Below are 17,983 nucleotides of genomic sequence, written 5' to 3' on the forward strand. Positions count from 1 at the left end.
CAGAAATCGTCGTAAAGACCACGTAAAAAGATTTAAACATAAAACACGTTAATTCCACGTAAGCATAAATCGTCGTAAATACCTCGTAGTGTAAAAACTAGAAAAAAGGGAAAAGGATCAAAATACCAGAATAACATGTGGCAAGACTTCCAGCAATTATAATTATAATACGTAAGTCTCGCCCACATGAATTCTAATATCTTATCATTTTCCTATTTTTTTCAAATATTTATAATTTGAATATGATTTTGCTGAGGAATGTGATTTCAGATAGGTGTGTGATTTGGGAGTTTATGTGTGGTTTGAAAATGAGAGTTGTGGGTATATTTATAGGAAAGCAAGCCTCGTTAATTCCACGTAGGCAAAATCGTCGTTAATACCTCGTAAACAAAAACACGGGCCTTTGTGATTCCTCGCAATTTCCTCGTAAAAAAAAACACGGGCCTTTGTAACTGCTCGCTATTTCGTCGTAAACTTACGACGAATTTGCGACGATATGTAATCTTATATATACACCCGAGCGCTCACTCTTTCTTTCCTCTCTACTTCCTCTCCACTTCCTCTCCATTTCGTAGCAATGGTAAGCCTCTCTGATTCCTCTCTAATTTGGTTAGTTTAGGATAGATTAGGTGGTTAGTATAGGGAATTTAGATAGGTTTGCGGATTTTATGTTATTTAGTGTTGATTAGGTGGATAATGTTGGGAAATATATTGTTGATGTTAATTTTAAAAATTTCATTTTTTTCCCAGGTTCGAAAAGGAAGACTTACTGCCCATTACAGAGAGATCTTCAGTGAGCCGGGTAGTCGTTTAGACCCGGCCTCTTCTTCCGCTCCCAGTTTTTCGGGCCAGGAGACTGTCCCCGAGACTCAGTACACTCAGAGAGTCTCTGGGTCTACTTCTTCTAGTGCACCATCGGCTCCTCATGTGCCTCCTCCGATGCCTCTTCCTGTGCCTCCTCCGATGGCACCTCCGATGGTGCCGATATTCATCCTGATCTGATGGTGCCTCCGAGTGCTCCTTACTCGCAGTACACTGTAGAGGACATTCTCAGTCTGCCAGGTAGAGAAGGTCTACCAGTCATCGATCCAGACCGACCGGACGGAACGTTGTGGTATGTTGCATTAATTTTTTTTTAATTCGTTTAAATTTCTTTTATAACATTAAAAATAATTTATATTTTAAATTTGTATTTTCCAGGTGGGGGGTTGACGGATGTCTTGCATCGGACGTAACCGACACGATCAAGGGTTACTTCTCCATGGCACATCCAAACTGGAGTAAGACGCCTCATTACGACAGAAAGACGTGGTTCAAAATTTACGCTGTAAGTTTCTATTAATTAATTATATATATTTTAATTTTTTCATGATTTATATATATACTTTCTAAAAAACTAATTGTTAATTTATTTTTTCCAACAGCAAAAATATAATTGGGCCTTGGGGATCACTGAGAGGGTGAGGAAGAAGTTTAACGCGAAAGCGAAAGTTCGCTTGTTGGACACGGTCTCCAACTGGAAGGGTGACTGGATCGTGAAGGGGTATGAGCGTGGCAAACCCGCTGAGCTCACCACGGATGTGTGGGATGGCCTCATCCGTTATTGGCGCCTTCCTGATTCCATTAGAATCGCTCAGGCTTGCTCTAACTCCCGTAACACGGTCGATGAGCACGGGAACGGGCCGATGCTTCACACTACGGGCCAAAAACCCCACGCCGGTGTCCGTTTGGAAATGGTAATTAAATATTTTATTAAATAATTTTTTTAATACATATATTAATTTATTCTAACTTTCTTAATTGTTTTTTAGGCTAAAGAGACGGGACATCTCCCGTCTCTTATGGAACTTTACGAGAGGACCCACAAAAACAAGGCGGACGTATTTGTAGATGGCAAGTCCGAGCAAATCTACAACGACGTAGTTGCTCGGGTTGAAGACCGCCAGACTCAGCTGACCCAGCAGTCTACCGACGGATTACCCGTCACCTTATCCACACTTGAAGTGGATAAGATTTACGAGGAGTTAAATTTTCAAAAAAATTAATTTTTAATAATTCATTTAATTTAACTTTAAATTTTTACTTACAATATTTATTTTTTGTTTTTAAGGTTGTCCCTAAAAAAAAGGGACGGACGTTGGGTATTGGTTCCGTCAACGATGTTCCGAGAGCGACATCGTCTTATGGTCAGCGATGGGATGATGAAGTCACGGAGCTGCGTAGAGAGTCCGCTCAGCTGCGTAACGAGTTGACCGCGACAAAATCTCGTATGGGTGGAGTCGAGGGCTTCTTGGACGTTATTGCGGCCACAAATCCGGAATGGGAGTCCATGTTGAGGAACATGCGACAACAACATCCCATTCAAGGCGAGTCATCCGACGTACATAACGAGGCGGATGTTACGAGGAGGAGTGATGAATTCTACCGGGCGATGAACGACCCTTAGTTTTTTTTTTTGGTTGTTGTATTATATAAATTCAAAACTTATTTATATATAAAATATTTTCATATTGATTTATTTTTATTTTGAATTTTAATTTATTATTAAATTAAATAATTTTAATTATTTTTTAATTATATTTTTAAATTCTGTAAAATAATAAAAACGAAGTAAATTCGTAGCCAATGTACGACCTCCTTACGTGGAAACCTTACGAGGAAATGACGAGAAACATTTAACGAGTATTTTACGAGGAATCATTTACGAGGAAATAACGAGGAAAAGTTTACGACCATTTTACGAGGAAATCATTTCGTGGTTGTTACGTGTATTTTGCGAGGAAACTCTTTCAAGGTATTTACGTGTAGGTTACGAGGAACTATTTTCGAGGTATTTACGAGGTATTATAGCGACGTCCTTACGTGGAATATTGACGTGGTCTTTACGACGAATCGTCCTACTTCGTCTTTACGACGAAATATATTCCTCGCTAAGTTACGACGAATTAGCGAGGAAATATGTGTTACGACATACGTGTAACGAGCAAACGCGTTTCCTCGCTAATTCGTCGTAAAGCCTCTTTTACGACGAATTAGCGAGGAAAACCGCCCTCGTTAAGATTATGTTTTCTTGTAGTGGAAGGTTACTACAAGATTCTCTCGTCGGTACAGACTCATTTTCCAACCGAGCCTCTTTCTAGACCTCTACGGCATGACGCCAATAACTATATCCAAAAATTCAGTTTTGTTTCCCAAACCAAAAACCACCAAAGAAATCAAACATAGGATAAAACTCTCTCACTGTCGAGCATTGTCCACAGCCACCAGTTAAATGCAATAAACATTGAAGATTCTTTATGAATCTCCAAAAGATAATTTTCTCAGCAAACTCTTGAAGATGCTCCCAAAGTCTCAGATCTGCGATACTCTATGTAATCCATTGAAGGAGACATGATAGATTAACTGGTGACGAAATTACCGAAAGAACTCTCGAGGAAGATGAAATTATCAATGATTTTTTGATGTATCCTTTGGGAAAGACCAATATTTGGGCTACCATTTTCCTGCAAGAACACCCTCAGATTCTACAGAAGGTAAAGATAAAAATAGAACATCATACCCAAAATTTGACTCTTAAACAGATACATTAAATGGACTACTTTTTTCAGGCGCCTCATTGCAAAACAAGTTTATGGCGTTTTTAAACTGGTATGCTTTGTTTCACAGTCTCTTACTGAATAAAAAGAGCCTTTTTATGGGGTATTGATGAGACACTTTAGAGTAATACTTTATACATTCTCTCTATGGTCCAGGAAGCAAAACTTGAATAAAAGAGCCTTTTTATGGGGTATTGATGAGACACTTTAGAATAATACTTTAGACATTCTCTCTATGGTCTATGCTCATAGTCTGAATGGAACACAGTAAATCATCTTCAAACTCTTTTGTTTATTCATTTTTCATGTTTCTTAAGGCAATATCTCACTTTGTTCAGGTACGTTCACCTGAATCCTGAGATTTACAGCAATCCAAAGAAATGTCGACCTTCATGATAGGAGGTATGTAGATATAACAGATTTGTGGCGCATTCAACAATTAAACTGTCTTTGTGATTTGTAGTTGATGGTGCAAAAGATTAACTAAACATGGTCAGGTTCATTCTACAGGGATACATGCCAAAACCAGGTACATTCCTTCCTTTTTGTTTAGGAAGCGGTCTTTGTCCCGGGAAAGATTTTGCCAAGCTCGAGATTTCCATTTTTCTTCATCTTTAACCACTGAAAATGGGTTTAACTACGCTATCGTTGAGGCTGTGGGTTATGAGTTCAAAACTATCCAGCTGAATCATCTGGTGAGAAGGGTTCTGTCTTGCTTTGATCCCAAGAAATTCTCTGTAGCCGTGCACTAGACTGTTGGAGTGACCACGTACAAGCCGGAAATTAGTGTATACTTGGAAGATTAGGGGTACAGAGAGAGGACATTTAAGTCTCTAGGAGAAGAGAGTGGACCAGTGATGTATCATACTGATATGATACAAGGCACGTGGGAAGGAGCTGGTACCTTCACAATAAGAAGAAGAGAAGGCAGTTACTTTCGAGAGAAGAGTATACATAAGAGGGAGGATTGTTAGTAAGAGTTAGTTGGTGAGTCTTGGCCTTGCTTCTCTATTGAGAGCAAGATTGTAATTGGCTTAGTACTCTGGTTTGTAGAGGCTAAGAGAGGGAGTTTGAGCAGTTATTCATCAAATATACATCATTGTTCTATCACATACATTTGAGAAGCTTGGCAAGTAGTGTGTGTCGCTTAGATCTACCTTGAAGTGGGACTGGAGCAGCAGTAACAAAAGAACACAAGAGGATCTAGCAGAACTTTATGTAAACTATTTTTGAAGTAATGAATGATGATTTGTGAAGTTGAGGTGTTCCCTTCACAAGCATGTGTGTTGTGTTTTCGTACTCTACAGTCTACAAGTTGGCTTTAATATATGGAATACTATTATGATTTATCGTTTTTCCATTACTTATATGTCTTCACTACAAGAAAACAGCGAAATACCGACGGAATTCCGAGGAAATATCAATCCGTCGGAATATTCCGAGGAAATTTCGAGGAAATATGTGTTCCTCGGAAAAAACCGATGAATTCCGAGGAAATATTATAGTCGTTGGAGAGTCGTTTGGGGATTTTACAAAATTCCGAGGAACTAGCCGTTGGCGTCGGAATTCCGTCGGAATTTCCTCGGTTTGTCGGCAGGATTTAACCTATAAATACAAGCACTCCTCTTCCTCTTCATTCACTCCATATCTTCATCCTCCCTCTTACTCTATTTACACACGAATTTGATTCATAAAAAAATATGTCTTCTTCAAATTATTTTCGTTCTTGGATCGATCGACCTCATTTGGATCCGAACACGAGATTGCTTACGGAAGAATACCAACGAGGTATAACCGAATTCATGGGGTTAGTTCACCGACAACCGGAAGCAAAAACAGGTATGTTAAGATGTCTTTGCTCTAATTGTAAAAATAGAAAGGTTATTAAAGAGTGGGATGTTTGGACTCATCTATATTTGAGTGGGTTTACACGAAGTTACAAAATTTGGTATCATCATGGAGAAACTGATTATGAACATGGTAGTACTAGCGAACCTCAGCCAGCGATTAGATTAGAAGAACCAATTAGAACGGATGTAGATTATGGTGTAGGTACTGAGCAGATGTTAAATGATCATTTTAGAGGGGAATATTTACCCAATGCACAAGCTAGGAGATTTTATGATATGTTGGATGCTGGAAAGCAACCACTGTACGAAGGTTGCAGAGATGGTCATTCAGCTTTATCATCTGATACAAGATTGATGGGCATTAAAACAGATTATAATTTGGCTGAAGACTGTGTGGATACGATTGCTGATTTTGTAAAAGGTATTCTACCCGAGGATAATGTAGCTCCTGGTTCATACTACGAGGTTCAGAAACTCGTAGCTGGTCTTGGTTTATCGTATCAGGTAATAGATATATGCAGCGACAACTGCATGATTTATTGGAGGGCGGATGAACAGCGGGTTACATGCAAATTTTGTGGGAAACCTCGTTATAAAGATACGAGTGGAAGAGTTCCAGTGCCATATAAAAGGATGTGGTATTTGCCTTTGACGGAAAGGTTGCAGAGGTTGTATATGTCTGAACGCACAGCGCAACCAATGAGATGGCATGCGGAGCACTAAACAGATGGTGAGATCAGACATCCTACAGATGCAAAAGCGTGGAAGCATTTCCAATCAAAGTATCCCGACTTTGCGTATGAGAGAAGAAATGTCTACCTTGGATTATGTACTGATGGTTTCAGTCCGTTTGGCAAGAGTGGAAGACAGTATTCTCTATGGCCCGTCATTCTTACACCATACAACCTACCCCCAAACTTGTGCTTGCGATGAGAGTTTTTGTTTCTCTCGATTCTCGTTCCCGGACCAGAGCATCCTAAGAGATCACTTGATGTGTTTCTTCAGCCACTAATATATGAGTTGCAACAACTATGGGCTCAAGGTGCGGAAACATACGATGTTTCGTGTAAAGAAAACTTTCAAATGCGGGCAGTACTAATGTGGACAATAAGTGATTTGATGACGGTCTTGTGAGGGACGTGATCGACCTGGTCCAAACTCAGGTGGTAGACGAAGTGTCTCAGCTTCAAACCGAGGATGACGCTTTGACGGCTTCGACCAACTTGTCCCGGTTTCAAATCAACGAAATCGTTGAATCCGTAAGTTCTTTTTTTTTAAAGTTCAATTCATTTATTTCTTGGTTTAAATTTGTAAATTTGGCTATTTTCTATTCAGTCGGTTCCAAAGAAGAAGGGACGTTTGGTCGGTTTGGGTCGTCGCACCCGGTCGGTTCCTCCTTCTTCTGCACCACCGTCCTTTGTTGATCCAGAAGTACTTACGGCTCAGTTGAAGGACAAGGATGATCACATATCTTTGTTGGAGACCCAGATGGCGGCTCAACAGGCGGGCTATGAGGCACAGAGGAGGCTGAACCAACAAATGATGGAGATGATGCAGAGGATGTACCCGAACGAGGTGTTCCCGGACGTGCCAGACCCGTAGTTTTTTTTTTTCCAAAAACTCGGAATGTTTTATTTTTATTTGTGAAACTTTGAATATTAATTAATATGATTTCAATTTTAATTTTAATTTTATATTTTCGAATTTAAATTTCAAAAAATTTATTTTTATAAAAAATTAATATTTTTTACATTCCAAGGAAATTAATTATATTTTTTACTCGATCGATCGATGCGTTTTTGGACATATATCCATCGATCGATCCGTTTATATAAAAACGTTCGGAATATACAGAGGGACATCTTCCTCGGAATATACCGAGGGACATGTTCCTCGGAATATTCCGAGGAAGATGTTCCTCGGTATATTCCGAACGTTTTTTTATAAGCGGATCGATCGATGAATATATGTCCAAAAACGCATCGATCGATGTACTTCCGAGGAAATATCCCGACGAAGTTCTCCCTCAGTATATTCCGAGGAGATTTCCAACAAACTAGTGCTCCTCGGAATTTCCTCGGAAATGTGTTTCCTCAGAATTCCGTCGGAAAATTTCCGAGGGATTTCCAAGGAAAGAAGAAATTCCGAGGAATTTTTTCCGAGAACTTGTTTCGTCAGAATTTCGTCAGAATAACGTTATTCCGACGAAATTCCGACGATTTTTTCCCTCAGTATCCATGTTGTTTTTTTGTAGTGCTTTTCTTTGGTTATCGAGGATTGAATGAAAAAAAAAGAGGACAATATACTTGGATCACAATCCAGCGATATTAATCTTGAAGTTTAGCATCCGCACAAATCATACAAACATTAGTTCCTTACTAACACATGTTCTTCTTGCTGGTTCACATCATCTTCAAAGTCATTAGCTTCCTATCAATAGTGCAACCTGCACTACCAAAAATCTTAACTCAAACTCATATCTAACAGAAAAATAAAATTTTGAACTGAATATAGAATTATTAGGATATTGAAATTTGAAAACTTATGTTATTCATTAATAATACTACCTATTAAAAATAGAAGAAATATACATGTTTAACCATTTGCGAGTATGCATTCATTCCTCTATTAATAAATTTAGAAATAATTGTTTATGCACTTCGTTGTTATGTTCGGCTTAACAACAATGTGAACTTAGGCTTGCAAAGTTGATTTGTTTTACCCTTTTTCTATTAGTGTAACAAAAAAATAAATTGATTAGTTTTAGGGCGATTCTCCCAAATATATGTTTGTAAGTTTTTCTTACAAAAAGAGTTTTCAACGAGAAACATAAGACACTTCTACTCCTTGATATATATATATATATATAATAAATATATTTTCTTATAATCTTTGATTATATATTTTTTAATTCGAAATTTTTATAAAAAAATATTGAATATTTTTTTCAAAAAAAAAGATTGAATATTTTTTTCAAAAAAAAGTATTAATTGTTTTCCTAATTTTCCTTTTGAAATTTGAAAATTCTTTTTGAAACTATTTTTAATTTTTTTCTATTTTTAAATTTTGTTTACTCCACCCCTTAAATCTAAAGCCAAAGTCCGGGGTTAGATAACTTTAAGGTTATACATATATATTTACTCTTCAATAAAAAAATTTTTAGTCACATTCTTTTTTAGAAGCTATTTTGTGAAAATAAAATTAAAAGGGTTATCCTACAAAGTTTCTCTTAGTTTTATGTAAAATTCAAATATATCTTTTCGAAAAACAATTTAAATTTGCTAAAACCTCACTAATGAAAATATTATGAGAACAAAAGTACAAGTTACAGTTTCAAGTTTATTACTCATTTCGTAACAAATAATTATAACTAAATGAAATTTTCCAAAAAATATGATAGTTAGGAATACTAATCACTAAATATCTAAACTTATACAAAATGCTCAACGCAGAGTAAACCTGAATAATATTTAATAACAATCTGATGAGTGAAGAGGTAAACCAAAAACTATCAAATGATAATAGTTTCTGATTTTAAAAATGTGAACAATGGTATAGTAAAAATATTTCTTTGTGTGCTTGAGTCCATGAAAGATGTTATAGTTGCATACAGATCATTGAAAAATTAGAATATCTAGAAGATTTTAAGATACCAAGTTGGTCATAAACACAAATCCCAAAATATATAAATACTTACATGAATTAACCATATACAATATTTAAAAAAAAAATCAATTTATATGAAGTTATATGAATTTTCAAATGAAATAGAAAAAATACAAAAAAAAATTATATCATCCAATTTATAAAGTCAGGAGAGGCAACGACAGAAAAAACAAATAACAAAAAACTATATTACTCCTCTTTAGTGTGTTAATTATCAAAATCAATTTGGTTTTATTATACCTATTTTATAATATGAAAATAGATGTGGTATATAGTGTAAAACTTTATCTTTTAAATTTGTTAGAAGAAGCAAATAAAAAATAAAAGAATTGTTTAGTTCAAACTTATTAAAAGTACATCTAATTAGTATTTATATAAAACAAAAATACAAGCTCAAGCAAACAAATTATATAATAATAAGAAGATAATTTAATAAATTTTAAAAGTACAAACCGCGCGGTGAAAAGATCTAATATATTTTAATTCATTAAAAATATTATTTCTTAGACATGAAAAATATATGCTATATTCAACTGTTTCAAATTCTTGGTGTAACGTCATGAAAACAGCAATCATTATTAAAAGCAATGCCCTTTATATAAAAACATTATTAAAAGCAGTAATTGTTAAACTGGATGTTTTTCTTATATAAACCATAAGCTATAAATCATACCCCCCCCCCCCCCCCCCCCTCCCTTTTTGAAAAAAGGCTACTATAAATCATAAGTTGAGAAAAAAGAAAGATAGAAGTGATAAAATACAAACAAACCTTAACTTCTAATGAATTCTGATGTACATATGTAATACAATAAAATTATACATTAAATAGATATAGAAATCAAAGAAAAACAGAAGAAAAAAAACTAGAAACTGCAAGCGATTCCCAAACCAAAGACGAGAAAACATTAAAGACAGTTTGCCATTCAATCATGCAACATATATATATAATGTATACATCTTGTGATTTCAACTTGGTCGCTAGTCCGAGTTGGACAGGGAAACATCACGAGCATCTCTTGGGAGCATATTTCAATATCTCTAGCACTCTTTATTTAATTTTTTTTTTGAAATTTTTTTTTTGTATTTAATTATTGTTTTTCACCTCTATATGCTTTGAAGTTTTTTTTTTATGCTTTGAAGTTTGAACAAAGGAATAAATAATATCAAGTGAAAGGAGCCAACCTTGAAAGTTTCTATGGTTTGGTAAATAAAATAACTTGCATACTATTTGTTTATAACTTGTTTGGTGGCATTATCACTGTTACATATGATCAGTCCTTTGAAATGTCAAGAGTCGGACGCAAGAATGTGTCACTAGCATAGAGTGCCAACAGGCAACATCCACGACCGGTAATGACTTGTGACGACCCACCAGTCCACCACATATATATATCTTGCATTTTCTAACTAAAATCCAATTATCAGATAAAAGTTGAGAATTAACGAAGATATAAGAAAATTAGATGAGCCGGTTGATTACGTAGTGTACATGATCTTAAAATACAACTTGATGATACAATTGATGAATATATTTACTATATCGTTCATTCGCGGAAGCAAACCTCGTTACGATTAGATTTTGGACTTGAAAAGTAGTATTTTTTTTCATATATTAATTAATTGTTTGTGTAGCTTTCCAGTAATCTGCGTCCAAAAGTTTTTTGGTTATTTTAAGAGGAATGAGTCGACGTCAAGAAACAAACGAATATGCGAATTATTACTTGAAATAATTCCAATAAAATGTTAAATGTGGTATGTGCTTAGAAATAATCAGACATGGAAGCAGGACCGTGCCTGACTTTTGACCACTGAATAAGCATACTAAACCACTGAATTAACAATCATTATTGTCAAATTAGCCCTTTAAAATATTTATAAATACATTGGTCCCAAGCACATGCTTGACCAGCTTGTGCTCACGGCCCTGCGTGCAAGTCAGAAAATGAGACAACACGCGTTATAAGGCTTAGAAACGGAAAAGAAAACGGAATAAAAACATATTCTAAGTTGGGTTTAGTTTAGCTCTATCCAGATCTACACATTATGATTTATGAAATAGCTGATAACTATTTTTCAAATAAATCCGCTTTATAGAAGATTTGTGCTTATGATAAATAATGAAATAAACGTTAGATAATTCTACGTATAGAAATATTAAAAAGTTCCTAGATATTTATAATATACTTTTTGACAAATTATCGTTTGTTAAGTTCATCCTAAATCCTAATAGTTTCCACTGGACTTAGGAATTAAGAATAGTGGAAAGTGGGTCAAAAATTATCAAAACACTTTTTTTGTTTGGCAGGTGGATAAGAAAAAAAGAATAAAAAACAATGAAAGATGTAGGGTTTCAAGATCAATATGTAATGTTTCCAATCACAAATTAGCACTCCTAGGTCATAATTACTGTTATTGCAGCTGAAACTAATTATAAAACTAACATTGGGCTCAAAGCGGCAAAGCCAAAAGCTAACATTTTCATCTAACTTGTTTATAGACATATTAATTCTATTTGTTCTAACCAAAAATAAATATGGATATTTAAATCAGAATTTGCTGTAGTTCTTGTAACAAAAACTGTTCGCGAAGATGCTATTATAGTGTTTTAATTTCTAGTCTCACTTTGTAATAGTTTGTATATAGAGAAAACACTATATTGGAAAAGGAAATCAGTCAACTTGTTTTTTAAGATAATATTATTGAAACAAATCTCAGCTTTTACTTTTGTTTCTGCATGGTGCTTTCAGAAAGAATGTAATGAATAATGATAATGCATTATTTCTTCTTATCTTTAGTCTTAGAACGTTCAAAGAATGGTCGCTAGATTATTTAAGTTGTTTTAACACTCACAAGAAGTAAAATAATAGTACTTATATTATAAACTTAGAATAGATCTCATGTTTGGATTGTTACAATTCGATATTCTATATTTTATTGGTACTTGTTCTGCATGTTCGCAACTAATTACGAATACTCATATAATACACTCGGTAAAACAATGTAATATTACTAACATCACCATATTTAACCACTACATACACGAAACACACTTGAGGCCAAACTTACAGAAAAGTAAAACAAAAAAAAGAAGGAAAAACACCAAAACGACACGCACATATGACAACACAAGCTACATGCATGGTTCAACATCACTTATCAACATAATCATCTATCACAGGATCATATTGAAATGATCATGTGGGGTTTATCAGAAGATTCACTCATGCAAAATAGTTGTCAATATCTTCAAAACTGTCTTGATGTTCATTGACGGGCATCATTTCTATGTTGTCCGTCTCATCCTCCTGAAGAAACCTCGTAAGCTCTTTCATGAACTCATTGTTCTCAGCACAAGACTCTTCCAACACCATGAAATCTTCATCATTCAGAAATGTTGAGAATTCGATATTATCCTCCTTATCCCAGTACATTAATCGATCGCTAATGGATGACTCAGAAAATGCGGACGGAGACGACGTAGCGTTACCGTTAGCGGTCATAAGAAGATTTGAGGTTGGTGTGAAGGAAGAGCTCGTTGACTTATCTGATTTGGAGTCAACGGTGACACTTGTAGTAACAGTAGTAGTGTTATTAGAAATAGTAGCATGTGGGCAACCACTACCGATAATTTCAGATAAAACACTCTGGTTGATTCTCTTTCCGAACCTATTAGCTACTCTGTTCAAGAATCTAGCCGACTTCTCCATCTTCTTGTTATGATCAAGATCATCATCACTCGTTATAATTGTCTGATTAATGTTTAGTTTCTCCGGAATATCCTGCAAATTTGCTGATATGCTTTTGTGAGTAACCGGATCAACACCTTTCTTGATCAAACGTTTTTTGATATGAGTGTTCCAGTAATTCTTGATTTCGTTATCGGTTCTTCCTGGTAATCCACGAGCTATTGCAGCCCATCTGATTAAAAAAACATAACATTACACAATATATTAGTCATGATCACATAATATATAACATTTGAATTTTCAAACCCAATATAATTTTGTATATAGTCAGTTTTTGGTTTGCTGAAAGTTAAATATGTTATTTTGATATATAAAATATATTATAAGGAAAATGAACAAGAGACTAACTTGTTGCCATGAAGGGCGTGGAGAGAGATGATAGAACGTTCTTCATCTTCAGTGAACTCTCCTCTTTTGATGTCAGGTCTTAGATAATTGGCCCATCTTAGTCTGCAACTTTTGCCACATCTCTTGAGTCCTATCCCATTTAAAAGAATGATTTTGTTAAAAAAATTATTGATCAATAATATGACCAAAAAAGTCCAAACATTGAATATTCAAAAATGGCAGGATAAAAAATAAAAATAAATACCAGCTTTTTCGGGGAGAGTTCGCCAGCCACCTTCACCGTGACGGTTAACGTAGGAGGTAAGCTTCTGATCTTCCCCGGGAGTCCATGCTCCTTTCTTTAACCCTAACTCAGCTCTGCAACATGGTGTCCGCACCATTCTTGATTCTTGATTTCTTGATTGTTCAAAGAATCAAAGGGGTTGGGTATAGAACAAAGATAAAATATTGAAAACCTGAGAGTTGAAACAAAGTGTGAAATGGGACTTATATATGATCATAGAGACTGAGCACATGATCTTTTGATTAAAGAATTTAGACATCGGTAGATTTTTCTTATAGACATCTTGCTCTTTTGGGATACTCGAGATCGTTTTATCATAGAACAAGAAGAACACAAAGATAGATAGACAGAAAGAGATCTCTACTTGTTTTGTTTCTTACCAAAAGAGAAATAGAGAGAGAGAACCTTTAATATTATTTCTAAGAGTTGTTTGTTTCACTTGCAAAGTGAGGAAGTTTGAGGAAGAGGCACCATCTTTATTTATGCGGTGCTTGTAGTACGTGTGGCTGCCTATAGCGACGTCATTTTTGTATGTGATTGACACATGGCTCATTTTGATTCCTTACGCAAGATGTTTCATTTGAAAACTGCTAACTTTTTTAGTGGAATTTTTCGAGATAGACGTCTAATCTTTTCTATAAGATAATTCAATTTCATTTTTCTATTGTCCTTTTATTTAATCTTTTGGTGCACAACAAATAATAGTACTCGGACAGTTCTTTTTGTAACACACTCAAGACAGATTCTTTATAATATTTATTCCATGCATAAGACCGCCATTAGAGTATATATAGTGAATTAGTATAAAGTAAAAGAAAGACATGAATGTAACATTAACTTAAGTAATGGCTGAAAAAACTAGTTACCCAATTATTTGTTTAACTGAAATTTGTGTTGCTAATAGTTAATATGTTTTGCATGCTAATATCAAAATTTTATTCAAGAATTATATTATACAGCGCCGAAACATTTGGAACACCAATTAAATTATAGTTCCGTTGAATTTTCTTATAGATATTTGGAGACATTTGTCTTGACTAAATAAGCCGGTCCAAGAAAATAAACAATATAACTTTATATCCTATATGAAGAGTAATAAAAAATAATCTTAAGTTAAGAAAATTCTGCGAATTGGGTCATTGGGAACAAAAAGAACAATAATTTCCGTATATAAATTAATTTAAATTTCATTTTTTTGTTCTTTTTGTTACTGATAACTACACTTAAATGGAACCAACAAATACAAAATTTGTAGCAATCAGATAATTTATAAAATGTATTACAAACAACCAAAGAACAAAATATGTACGTGTCTTTGTCAGAATGTATTCAACTGTAAAAGATGGAGTGCGAGACTTTTCTAAATACGACTGAAATCAAAATATCCACATTTTTATTTTGTTAAATTCAAAATATTTTAAGAATCATTAGACGACAAATTTATAAGAAACAATACGCACACGAAACACATGAATGAAAATTCGAGGAAGGTAGTGAGTATAAGACACTAAGATAGTAGTCGTATTTGAGTTAAATAAATTAAGCAAAAAAAAATTTTTAAAAAAATTAAGCAACAACTTGGTCACTCAAACACTGAACTTGGACGATCATATACCAAGACAAACTTTAAGGAACTAAGAAATATATATAATATCTTTTAGAACTTCCTACAATTACTCTATTAGAGCATTCCCATTAGTGAACTCCAAGAAAGGGATTCACAAAGTATTTTTTTATTATTTTTTTTCTGTTTGATTTTTGTTTATAAAAAAAAAAAATTAGTTAATCGGACCAATCGTGGGCCGCCACATGCCGTGGGGCCCGCACTACAATAATGAATCTGCCAGACACAGGTTCACTGGGAAGAGATGGAGAGAAACAAATTCATCACTATTCATTATTTTAATTTTTTTTTTTTTTTGGACTCGGTGTGAACCGCCCCGTAAGTTTACTAACGGGGTGCTTCCACTCTTTTATTTAGACAAAAACCGCAAACTAGTCAACATTGTGTGTTTTTGTCTTCCAGCGAATTCAGATGACCGGAGTTTTATAAAGTTAATAACCAAGACTACTTTATCCTTTAGCATTTGTAAATGATTTGGTCCGGTTTATCGCAATTTAACGGTGTAAATTGGTTCAACTTAATCGACCGAACCGTTACATTAGCATGGTAATCAAGTGAACATACTGTTAAAATATTAACCAGATTGGTTACACTAAACTAACTCTTAACAATATGATGAATCGTCCTAAGAACTGATACATAAATGGTCTCTACAAATCCTCCAACACTAAGCAAAACTACATACACATAATCATATGCTAAAAGAAGACAATTAAATCACAATTTGTCTCTTTATTACAAACACTAAAAAATAATCTCACTTATGTTGAATCTTGTCAGAGTTATCAGCAGCCACGGTGGCAGCTGACTCCATTAACCGCTCATAGTCAATCTCAGTTGACTTGAACTTAAGTTTCCTCCCAGCTTCAATCCATGACCTGATACAAAGCACAGACTGTGCGCTATCATGTGGCATGCAATACCTTTGCTTATCAATCTCCTCTCCTTTAACGCAAAATATCTCTTCCGGCGCAGCTGAAGTCGCCTGAACCGCAAGGAAGTCTCTAGCCATGTTGGAAAGCCGTGGGTATCTCCCGCTGTTCCCCTTCCACCAGTCCAACACATCGGTCTGCATCGGGACTATAGACTCTGATAAGTACTGAGTCAGTTCATCAACAACACTGTTGTTACTCATGCTTCCTCTTCTCTTCCTTCTAGCAATCTCCTCTGCAAATGAGATGTTCCCTCCTCCTTCGTCTATCTCCTGATGTGGACGGTACCCGCTGGCTAGAGAAGACGTGAAATGATGAGGAGAAGCATAGTTCCGAATGAAATGCCCTCTTGCTTCATCTATATAGCTCTCTAGGTTCAGCGTCTCTGAGATGTACTCCGTTTTGATGCGCGGGTCAAGAACGGCTGTAATGTAAGTGAACACGTTGCACACTTGTGTGTTGTAGCTTCTAGCCTTCTGCGACATGTTCTCAGCGCACGTTCTCAACCAGTCCGGGTTGTGGCAAGACTTTTGGCAAGTTGTGATCATCTCAGAGATGTTATCCATGAAGAGGAGAGCTAGACCGACGGTGAGATCCTTGTTTGTGCACATATCGTCAGTCGTTTTGCGAAACGAATCCAAATCCAAGTAGCTGTGGACAATGCTCACTGCGTTCTTCTCTGCAGAGCTCAACACCATTCTGTTCTCTAGACACTCCTCGTTTTTCCTTATCACCGAGTCCAACGACTTGCCAGCCTTGCACAAGATGTTGACCATTTGGTAGTTACCACTCCAACGAGAAGAAGCATCTACAGGAAGCTTCCAGTTTCCTTCCTGATAAGCTGTTGTCAGCTGAACGAAATCATCTGATAGCTCCATGGAGGCGTTTAACTCTTGCGTGAACTCCCTGATCTTTGAGATTATAGGCTTTATAGTTGCTAACCCCTCGTCAATAATATCATTTAAAGTCTGAGCAGCGCAGGGAATGTAGCAGAAAGGCAATACCTTCTGACCATCTAAGTACTCCTTCAGACTATGACAAGCGTGGATAGCGTTCTCGCTGTTGTCATGTGTACAACACAGAACTCTATCTTCAACGGCAAACATCTTAAGAACTTTCAAGAGAGATGCATAGATCTCAGCACCCCCAGAGGGATAAGGAATCCTGCAAATGTCGACAAGCAACCTATGAGAGGACCAGTTCTCATCAATCCAATGTCCCGTCACGCTCATATAAAAAATGTTCTCGTACGAACTCCAGAAACTCAAGGTGAGCGAAACTCTGGACTGGACATGCTCCAGTGTTGTCTTGACATCTCCCTGCATGCTTCTGAAAACCTCCTTGAGCACAGCTTTATACTTTTCAGCAGGCCATAGCTGGACGGATGGGTTAAGAAACTTGAAGGAGTTCCCCAGCCATGTTTCGTCTACCGTAGAGGGAGGCAGCGATGAAAGAGATAGCCACTTGAGAACCAACCAGTTGAGATGATCATAATCTATCTGCGGCGCTTTGGACTGGGACTGTGAGGGCTTCACAGCAACTGGCGGCGTCTGCGGTACTGAGGTGGTTGCAACATCTGTTGCCTTATCATATCCTGGATGTCGGTTATTCAGATGCCTTCCAAGATTACCTAAACAGAGGGAAACATGAAAGGTTACATCAGGACCTTGGAGGAAGATTTAAACAGTGATGCAATTATACCTGTGGCGGTTGCAATGGAGTAGCATTGGCCACAGAGTTTGCATTTGCGAGTCTTGGTGTCAGGTGAGGTGTCGAAGTATTTAAGGAAGACAGAAGTCATAGTCTTCTTGCGTTTAGGGGGAGCAGTAGTATTGTTGTCAGAAGAAGAGCCTAAGGCAATGTCAATGGGATCAGAAGAGTGTGGAAGGAGTGACATATCCATCATGGCTTTTGGTTCCATTTCTACAAATCATCAAA

General features: G+C 36.0%; 1 protein-coding gene across 1 annotated transcript; it reads right to left on the reverse strand.

The window, feature by feature from the left end:
- Nucleotides 1-12,094: 12,094 nt before the first annotated feature.
- LOC106436770 (transcription factor MYB51-like) lies at nucleotides 12,095-14,564 on the reverse strand. Its single transcript, XM_013877715.3, has 3 exons — nucleotides 13,451-14,564; nucleotides 13,207-13,336; nucleotides 12,095-13,030 (listed from the first exon to the last, which is right to left on the reverse strand). The coding sequence occupies exons 1-3, from the start codon at nucleotides 13,584-13,586 to the stop codon at nucleotides 12,334-12,336; spliced, it is 963 nt and encodes a 320-aa protein (XP_013733169.2). The 5' UTR covers nucleotides 13,587-14,564; the 3' UTR covers nucleotides 12,095-12,333.
- Nucleotides 14,565-17,983: the final 3,419 nt, after the last annotated feature.

Source organism: Brassica napus, chromosome C8 (genome assembly GCF_020379485.1).
Source record: "Brassica napus cultivar Da-Ae chromosome C8, Da-Ae, whole genome shotgun sequence".
Classification (NCBI taxonomy): domain Eukaryota; kingdom Viridiplantae; phylum Streptophyta; class Magnoliopsida; order Brassicales; family Brassicaceae; genus Brassica; species Brassica napus.

What these genes read in the sequence shown, in the direction of transcription:
- LOC106436770 (XM_013877715.3), bottom strand. Translation starts at nt 13,586, where the DNA reads ATGGTGCGGACACCATGTTGCAGAGCTGAGTTAGGGTTAAAGAAAGGA. An exon ending in AACTCTCCCCGAAAAAGCTG is followed by an intron (nt 13,337 to 13,450) that starts GTATTTATTTTT and finishes TAAATGGGATAG; the next exon opens with GACTCAAGAGATGTGGCAAA. An exon ending in CACGCCCTTCATGGCAACAA is followed by an intron (nt 13,031 to 13,206) that starts GTTAGTCTCTTG and finishes TTTTTTAATCAG; the next exon opens with ATGGGCTGCAATAGCTCGTG.